The sequence below is a fragment of the Solanum stenotomum genome, chromosome 4 (genome assembly GCF_019186545.1).
Source record: "Solanum stenotomum isolate F172 chromosome 4, ASM1918654v1, whole genome shotgun sequence".
In the NCBI taxonomy this organism is placed as follows: Eukaryota; Viridiplantae; Streptophyta; class Magnoliopsida; order Solanales; family Solanaceae; genus Solanum; species Solanum stenotomum.
The window spans coordinates 3,386,598-3,396,696 of record NC_064285.1 but is presented as its reverse complement, the minus strand read 5'-3'; the positions used below and the strand labels follow the sequence as shown (position 1 = coordinate 3,396,696).

Here is a 10,099-nt window from a genome sequence, read left to right as displayed (position 1 = left end):
GGGGGGGGGGGGGGGGTAAAAGAAGACATGGTAAATGCACAAATTTATAAGAACACAACAAGTAAGGCTTGACGAACCTATAAGCACCTGCAGCTATCTAAATGAATATTATAGAATCATACTAATTCTGCAAACGCCAAATCTATGGATCATTAGTTCTCTCCTTATCCAATACGATCACCATGCTCTTTTCAAAGTTCAACTAAAAGCTTGAATTTTTTTAAATAAGATCAGAAAATAACGTAAATGAAGTTTGAACTGAAACTTCCAAGTTAATATAGACAGTCTTATTAACAGTTTTTACTGAAAAAAACAGTGATATCATTTCCCATTTACTTCTTAACATCCACAAAGAAGTACAAGAATGACACGCTTATATTGAGAGGCATCAAATTGCTCCACTTTCTCTTCTTCCTTGTTTAAGTCCTTTCTTTTTAACAACCATATCAAGTCTGTTTGGCCAACCTTCTAAAATCAGCATATTTTGAGAAGTGTTTTTTCAAAAGGTATTTTGGTGAGAAGCAGTTTGTGTTTGGTTAATCAATCTGAAAAGCACTTTTGAGCAGCAATTAGTGATTGGACAAGCTTTTAAAAAGTGTTTCTAAGTGTATTTTCTCAAAAGTACTTTCGGGGAAAGCTGCATTTTTAGCTTTTGAAAAACAACTTATGCTACTCCCCAAAAGCACTTATTTTCTCCGCTTGGCCAAACACTTCACATTTTTAAAAAAGGGACTTTTGGCCTCCCAAAAGCTTAGCCAAATAGATGATACATCTTACTCATATCCACCTTATAATTAAACTTCCATTTCACATTCCACTTTTACCCTCTCCAGTCCTTCCCTTTTTCCTCCACCAAACAGAATGCAAATGTCAGGGGAACTCAGATCTAAGCTAGATGTGACAATAAAAGATAGCATGAAGTAGTTAAGAGACTTGGTCACTCTTTTAACACATTTACATTCCAAGAAAGTTGAACAAAAAAATTTGATCACTTTTTCCAGACATCAATCAAATGTGAAAGCTAAGGAAAACCTGAACAACAGAGACATAACAAGACCTTGGCTGAGAAACAAATCAAACTGATATAACTCATAAATGTGTTGCTGCAAAAACAGAAGAAAATTGTCTATATGGAATTTCATAGCTAGCCATCTATCATTGCTCAGTTTAGCAATGTGAAAACCATTATCTACCATAAGCTATATTGCTTGGGCTCTTCATAAATGTCAGCGGGTGCATGTCGGATTCTACAAAAGTAGCGTATTTTTGGAGAATCCATGCAGGTGTGGGCATCGAAAGTGAAGAGTCCATGCAACTTAGACCATACAAACTTTTTTTTAAATCATTATCATTTACCATTTTAACCTAGTGATCCAGGATGTTTTCCATGACAGCCAACATCTATACAAAAATGTTACGTCCAGTTAAGAACTACATTTGAAGAAGTCAGACAAATTTTGGCATATCCAGCAACATAGGTGACTCCATAAGCAGCAATATGACAACTGTAGCTAGAAAGTACAAAAAAGATACCTTGTCCCTTATTAATTCTGAGAAGAACTTGAACTGGTATATATCAATATCAGAATGTAGAGCAAGATCTAGACCAAATATCCACCACCCCTTAGGAAGCTGCAAGGCAAAATAGCTCTTCTTTTGAGGCATAAACCACCCACCCAACCAGCTCTTGTGACAAATGTACCTCATGAAAGTCTGAAGTCCATCAAACCAGTCTGCACAAGTACACAAAAAGGACTTCGACTAAACAACAAATAAAACCCTACATGAGCTACCCTGCTCCACTGAAAGACAGAAGTACAAGCCCACAGGCTTAGAAACTAGACTAACCATGATTTCCGGGGATGACAAAACACTGAGGTCCAACATACTGCCTGAGTTCAGTCACGCCTGAAGGTAATTCGGGCTTCTTAACGGCAATATGGTCTTCCTTATACCAGATTGGAGGCTGAAGAGCATATTCAAAGGGACGAAAAAAACGCTTCTCATACGTAAATGCTGATGGGTTCGGATACCTACAAGAAAGCCAAAAATCAGTATCACTTAACACAGTTTGAACACCTATTACACTTCCATGTTCTAAACTCTCACTTAACACAGTTTGAACACCTATTACACTTCCATGTTCTAAACTCGAAAACTTAAAGAAGCAAAATGTCTAGGGTCAATTTGGACGCCAAAGAACTGACGTTACAGAGAGAAAAGTCCTGCTTGGTAACATCCCAGAAGCATGATTAGACAGCACATCTATGCATTCAATGCAGAGGAAATAAATTGCATTTCACACTAATTATATACAAAAGGTTGCCCCAGGGTTGGTGTTAGCATTGAGGATGACATGTGACGCCTACTTATTTTCAGACATGTCTTCACAATGATTTTCAAGCATCAAATATTGACATGTTAATGTAATTCCGTTAATACATTCTAGGTATATATAACATTTGTTGCACACGCAAAGTGTACCTTCTTATATTGTGGTTTAAAGATAAGAAATGAACTGATTCAACAATTTTGACTAGCAATTTGCAGGCACATAATAATCATTTACTTTGAATAACATCATCAAAGACAACAGAGCACCTTATCATTACCACAGAAGTCATCAAAATTGAAGATGAATCAACATTTTAGCACAAATCTCCCACGCCGGCCATCAGCTCTAGGATACACAAGAAAGCACACCATATCGACACACACACACATATATGCTAACATTAGGTTGATCAACAAGTTGACACTAATGGCTCAAATCACCAGCTTGAACTATTATTTTTCATGTCTGAATCTAACTCTATTCAACACATGAAAATTCTTTCACGAACTTGGTAAGCAGACAGAATAAGTGAATAGCAGAAGTAAATCAAAGTACCAGTGAAGAAGAATATGTGAAAACCGCAGCAATGCACAATATTCTAATCCTAGATATTAAAAAGATATCTAAGAGAGGTCACATTATACCCAGCCAAATGATATGGGAAGTAAGCATGTTACTGTTCGATAATAAGTCTGCTTTAACTCATAAGGTGATGCTATTATGAGCCAAAATACGAAAAAATTACATGGAATTGCTCATGTAAAGTGCATAAATCACTAATGTTGTAAGAAAAACTCTGAGCTTACGCAAGGTCACCCCCAATAAGAAGCAGGCGTCCACGTGGCAGTGTAAGCTTGGAATCATTATTTTGGGCGTGGATTGAAGGTTGAGCAAGAAGGCGTGCCACAGTGTAGGAGGAATTTCCGCCATCACCAGTATCAGCCATGAAATCAAACCAGATACCATCGTCTTCACTAAACTGATCATACAAAAGATCATCCTGCTTAGCTCCGTCTTCAATCTTGCTCATAGCAGCCTGACAATGGGAAAGATGAGGATGTTAAGGTGAACCTACTTGTATCCTCTTACGCGAATATTCAATTCAGGTATAATTATCTACACTTCCCACTGCACATTTAATTATAGGAAAGTATATCCACTTAAAACTCTGCCTATATGTATCATTCTTTGTGAACGTAAGAAAATGATTTGCTAAAAGTAGGAGGAGACGCATATCCTTTAACCTTTAAAAAGTCAAGGTTCTTACAACACAATCAAGTATCTTATACTCCCTTCTTTTTATATTTTGTTTGTTAGTCTGTTTCAAAAAGATGTCACTTTCTACATTTTGTAACTCTCCACACCCAACATCTTACATGGCATATTTAAGACCACAAGATTCAAATGACATTTTGGTACATTAACACATCTTTAGTATTCAAAGGTATTCTTTATTTTCCTAAACTCCGTGCCAAGTCCAACTAAGACAAACAAATTGAAACGGAGGGAGTAATTCTTTACAAGGAGAAATATCACACTGAAAGCTGAATGCTTTAGCATGAAGCCAGAGCATCATAATGTACCTGCATCATGCGCATGTCAAAACGCCCAACAAATACAGTTACAGAGACCAGGAGGTCAAACACTGTCTTGAACAAATCAGCAGATGTCCTGTAATTGTGGTAAATAATGATGTTATATAAGGAAATTTAATCAACTATCTTCCCTAAGGATCTGCGTTGCCACTAGTTTAAGAAGGGGTCAGAAAGAGACACAGGTGAAGAGCATACCCTGAATACCAAGGAACCATATCCAAAAACTCTGGTTTCATCTGCTTTTTCTTCAATTTCTCGAACTCCTTGAGTGATAAAGGGTGTGATAGAGCCCATCTGTTGATAAGTACACATTAGAACAAAAAATCAGACCTTGGAATATCACATAAGGCCAATAGTGCTAACAATCTCCTCTATGCAGGCCAACTAAAGTTTAGAACTAAACAAATTATACTCATAACCTAACCAAATTCCCCATATTAAGCATTAATATGTTTAAATAGAACCAACCAGGTATAATATTTAAAGCATAAGAATATGATGATTAGCCAGGAATTAATAAATTATGTTATGAAGATAGGCCAGTTGCACGTTTGCATAAGCACGACATATCGCATTTAACAGTGACTCGAGAAAAACATATGAGGTTTTCTCAGTAAAGTGTAAACCATATAACATCCACGATAGCAGATAGCCCATAGTGGGGAGCAGATAACCCTGGTGGCTGGCAAGCTTAATCCTTTCATCCATTATGGAACATTAGCTAATTGACTAGTAGGTAGATTTTGACAGCATATTAATCCAGCATAGAATCTATTACCTAAGTTATTCTAGAACAAAAGATGATGATATTTTCCAGAATAAGACTCTTAACATAGTTTATATTCAGATCTAAACCCTCTTATATAGGGTCGTCCACATCCACCTTAACAGGAAACAAGCTCTAACATGTGAAAGAAAAATTGAACTACTCACCCGGATGACCTTTCCACAACAAAATTTGCCATATATAGGCCAATAAAAGTGGCCCACAATGAATAGATTGGAGAAATTTCATCTGATGATTCTGCGCATGAGCCGCCGCAAGTCAACTGGAAAGGTGAAATTCAAATGTTAAAAGGAAAATTGCAGCATAAGGTCCTCAAAATCTCTCAGCTGAAAAGTATGAAAACCCTTATATTGTGAGAGATAATACCTCTCCATAGATGACCCATTTGGACAAGAATGGGTAATCACTAGCAGACCCAACTGGAGCAAACCAAGATTTGCAAACTTGATCTTTGAATTCCGTCATGCGGATGAATTTCACAAGCCATGCATTCCCCTCTCCCTTATTCCAAAATGGAAACCATATAGAATTCCTCCAGTCAAATTTCTTTTCCCTTACTATAGCGAGGTTCCCACAGTGGCTATAGAAAACACAGCAGGCTATACTAATAACCTAAGAGATGATGAAGCAATAAGATAAGGACCTGAGTAACCTTATGTAAGAGGTTAAGATGCATTCTCAAAACTTACAACACAATTTTGAAAGACTTTCATAATCTCAGGCCTCCTTCCTGCCACACGAGCAACAAGTCCAAGATACCAAAGCCCGATAAATATAACATGGAAAACAAGAAGAAACAAAATGGATGAGACGTATAACGTCAGAAACAAAGAGAGGTTCATCCTTAGATCTACTCCCATTGATTGAAAACTTGGAAGGTGGTATAAAGCTGCCACTAATATCCAGGCAATGTACCTGAAAAACGGAATTTCTGTTGTTAGCTAGATTTTACTGACAAATGAGTTATTACGACATAAATAGAAATAGATGACTTACCAGCGACTGAAATTTGAGTAACTTGGTTTAATTGTTTTCCCAATAAATGGAGATGAAAAGAAGTAAAAGAATCCAAGCAAACAAGCATACATAGACCACCATTTGATATCGAATTTCTGAATAAGTGAGTGCATGTTATCTGATGATATGAAAAACAAGCATCCCACAACCACAGCAATCACAAAATGACGTGAATGCTCGTGTGGGTAGCGATATGAAGGAAATATTGTCCTGACTGTCTCCATTTTCAGAGTATCAAGAATACCACTGGGCTGCTTATCGATCCCCATTAAGCAGCCCTGGATTCACGCCACTTTACTTGATAAGAGTTCTAGCTGATTAATTCTAGATCCCAAGAACCAACTGCAAAACAGAGAACTATATTTGAAGGTTGATTTAAATCCGAATAATCAACTAAAGCATGCATTGAGCTTACAATATTCATACATTGTCCCTATTTCAAATCAACTAGTCACAAGAAAAGGAGGGGGGGGGGATTCAGCCAGGTTTACAAGAAAGATTCAACCAATTTGATCCACTCACATCACAATAATAGTAGCATAAAAGTGATAAGAATTCTCTCTTCTTCTTTTTTATGACAAGGGAAACCTACCCTTTGGGAGCACACAGGGTAAAACCTCCGCTCCTATGCAATTGCTCGTAAACCACATAGGAGAGGTAACCCCAACTAGGCAAGCCCTGTGCGACAAATCGACCCAAAAGGCAAACCCCTTGCTTTCACTGGCAAGGGGTTTCGAACTTGAGATCTCCAAGTCCCAAGACCAAACCATTGGGCCACCCCGAAGGGTAAAGTGATAAGAATACTCTATATGTTCAGCTCTACCGTGTCCATTCTATTACAATACTGGTAACTAACTTGTCTGTTAAGGCATATTACAGATTCTCTACAATTAGAAGCACTCTAAAGTCTAAACTTACCCTTATTCCCACCTGAACCTTAACATAAGCTTAACAACAAAAATTAACTAACAGGTTTGAAATTTATGTATTGCTCTTTTTTCAAAACATTAGAAATGCAAATTATTCTATGAGGACCAAAAGACTCCATGAAACTACAAAAGAAACTACTCCATAAACCATAACCTTAACCCTGCCCCCAAAAAATGATTTGCTGCACTACCAAAGATCACCTTTTATTTCACAACCATAGTGTCCCAGCGAACTTATGCACACTTCGACTAATTCCCACCTGAAACCTCTACCTCCCACCAACTCCCAAATAACTCTATCAACTGAAGCTCAGACGGACAGGAAAAAATCACCTAATATCTTTTCCCTAAACTGGAAACTGGACTCCAAACCTCAAGGTTCTAAACCCACCTCATTGACCACTATGCCACATCCTTGGGTGCACCAAATATCACATTAATTAAACTATTCCCAAAGATAACCAATCCACTAATAATTTACAAGAAAAATTTATCACCCCCATCATAAAGATTCAAACTTTACTGAAAAAGAAAGATATTCAAAGAAAATCCAACCCCAATTTTCTTTATTAAGCCACACCCAAATCAAATTCAAAGATTCTTAATCCAAAACTAACTAGGGTTCCCTGAAAAAACATATAACTTCCACATTTCAAGATTCCAACTTATAAAAAAGGAAAGAACAATCAAACAACCAAACAATAACTTCAATGTAAACTGCTAAATACCCACAATTCTACAAACAGAAACAGGAAGAAAATGGTACCTCAATTTAAGAAACAAAAGCCAATACAGAAATAGAAAGAGAAAAAACAGCAACTTGGGTCTGCTTATAAATGGGATAAAATATATGTTTGGATTAAGGAACCGACTCAGCAATGTTTATTATGTGAGGATGTCTGCAAGAAACCTTTTTTTTCACGGAACATGTACAGCATATTCCTCTGACTTTTTTGAGGACAAACTACACAAATTATTACACAAAATTGAATCTTTTTTATGGGATTTGGGAAAAAAAATTAATTTTTATTTTTCTATATTTGGAACTTTGTGGATTAAAGACAGATGGATTGAAGTTTTGCCAATTTGTTGTTTGTTGATACAAGTGGCAAAAAAGGAAATGTTTTTCTGTTGTTCTTGAATCTTTGGTAAATTGTGATTTTTTCCCCTTAAGTTTGATTGGAAGTCAAGTTTCACCTTATAGTAAGTTTTAAAAGTCAAATTCAATCCTCCACAGACCACTAGAAAGAAATGGGATGTGTTCGATTTTTCCGTCTATGTAGTTTCTTATCCTTCGATTTGTGTTACTGTCTGTTGTTTTTTGTGCTTTGATTGCGTTGTTTTGTTGTTGTTATTGTTTTTTCTGAATGTTATGTAATGTTTTTTCTTATTATTTAATATGTATTAATAAGTTTTTTTTATAAATGAATAAAATGATTTTTCTAGTAAAAGTAGAAAAAAACGAGTTCAACAAGTGGCATCTCACAATACTTGTGTTCTCTTCACCCTCCGACACACCTCATGGTCTTCACCCCACCTTCATAGCTTCAATTACCCCACCCCCGCCTTTCATTGTATTTGTTAAGATCGTATCCAATGCTTTTGGATTATACTCCCTCTGTCTCTTTTTATTTGTCAGATTTTAACTTAACACGTCTATTAAGAAAGGCGAAATGGTCTGATAGATCCTTCTACTTGTATGTGTTTGTATTCTGGACCCTTTTACTTAACTATTTGTCAACTGAACCCTTAAACTCAATGAAACTCTATGTTTTAAGCCCTTCGGACCGTTGACCAAACTTATGTAGCAACTTAATTATTGAGTTGGCACAAATGTGTGATGTCACGCATAGAAGGAGCGTGAAAGACCAAATTTTAGACTGAAAATAATTTTTTTTCTTTTTAAAAATAGAATAAAAAGATCAAAAATAAGAAAATTAACTATTTTTCAGTTCTTTCTTCTTTTCCCACCCCACCCATCCCCTTTTCTTTTTTTCTTTCTACTCTCAAACCCCAATTTCTCTTCTTTCTCCCCTTTCATGCCCTTTCCAATTTCTTGTTTCTCTCCTCTTCTTTTTTTCACATTTTCTTCCTCCCGGGAATAGAAACAAAATTGTATTGTTGTTGTAGATCTGTATTTTCCTTTTATTTTTGGGGTAATTTATAACCCATAAAGTAATAAAGATTCAAAAGTTTAGAAAGATGAAAAGTGATTGTTGAATGTCTTTGTGAAATTAGGTGAAATATGTTATGTAAAATTGTGTACAAATATTAGAGTATATTGATGTATTTTAATGGCTATTCGTTAACACCAATGGGGAAAAGAGATTTATGGTGGTTCAAGTGGTTGATGTAAATGTTGATAAAATAAATACGATTAAAAGTTGTAAATGAAAGAAATTTCGGAAAAAAATCAAATGATAATTGTTAGTTATTTATGAATGTAATGATACTAGTGAGAATGGAAGGTCGTGGTGGTATCTCTAATGTAAAAAAAAATAAAATGGAGAGAGGTGAAGGAATGAAGGAGGAATTAAGTGAAAAAGAAAGAAAAATAGATTTTTTTTATAAAAAATAATAATAAGTGATATGTCATTTAAAATGTGACGTGGATGATGATATGTCATTTTTGTCAAGTGTTTGAAGTTCACACACAACGAAAGGGGTTTAAAATGCTTAGTTTCACCGAGTTTAAGGGTTCAGTTGACAAATGATCAAGTAGAATGCTCTAGAATACAAACTCATATAAGTACAAAGGTCTATCAGACCATTCCGTCATTAAGAAAATAATGATTGGTGTAGTGAGTTTATCATTTTAACCATATTAATTGATGGAGTCCCAAATATATTTGCTCACTACATTTTCAAAGACATTAACTCAATGTTAATAAATAAGGGTATAATAAGAAAAAAAATTGTTCCTTCTTGATTTGTCAAAAGTGACAAGTAAAAAGAAAAATCAAATTAGAAAACTTTTGAAAAGTAAATAGAGACATAGGAGTATTTTTTACTTGCGTATGTACACAAAAAAAAAAGTAAGATGCTACTTATTTTCCTTTCGAATAAATCAAAAAAATATTATATATAAAACATTTTACTTCATATCAGATACTCCCTCTGTTCGCATTTAGTTGTTACTTATTCTTAAAATAGATTTTTAGTTTTATTTGTCACTTTTGACATATCAAGAAAAGACAATAATTTGTTTCCATGTTTTACCCTCAACATTAAATACTTATTTTTCAAAGGGAAAAATGATAAATATACCCCTGAACTATCATAAATGGTACGTCAATACCCTTCGTTATACTCTTGGGTTGTGTATGTCCTTACCATCAATATTCTAGAACGTATATACCCTTAGGATAGACGAAGGGACACGTGTCATAATCTTAAAGGTCTATCCAAATTTTATTTTATTTTTACCCACAATTAC

The 10,099-nt window shown here is 35.3% G+C and overlaps 1 protein-coding gene across 1 annotated transcript in view; it reads right to left on the bottom strand.

The window, feature by feature from the left end:
• Positions 1–7,739, bottom strand: part of LOC125861980 (uncharacterized) — an 11,079-nt gene extending 3,340 nt beyond the window's left edge. Inside the window, exons 1-10 of the mRNA XM_049541935.1 lie at positions 7,430–7,739; positions 5,714–6,076; positions 5,407–5,632; positions 5,084–5,329; positions 4,864–4,979; positions 4,126–4,224; positions 3,919–4,006; positions 3,142–3,371; positions 1,849–2,033; positions 1,534–1,733 (exon numbers count right to left, since the gene is read on the bottom strand). Of these exons, the coding sequence (XP_049397892.1) occupies positions 1,534–1,733; positions 1,849–2,033; positions 3,142–3,371; positions 3,919–4,006; positions 4,126–4,224; positions 4,864–4,979; positions 5,084–5,329; positions 5,407–5,632; positions 5,714–6,003 (1,680 nt within the window). The 5' untranslated portion in view covers positions 6,004–6,076; positions 7,430–7,739. The remainder of the gene's footprint in view (positions 1–1,533; positions 1,734–1,848; positions 2,034–3,141; positions 3,372–3,918; positions 4,007–4,125; positions 4,225–4,863; positions 4,980–5,083; positions 5,330–5,406; positions 5,633–5,713; positions 6,077–7,429) is intronic.
• Positions 7,740–10,099: the final 2,360 nt, after the last annotated feature.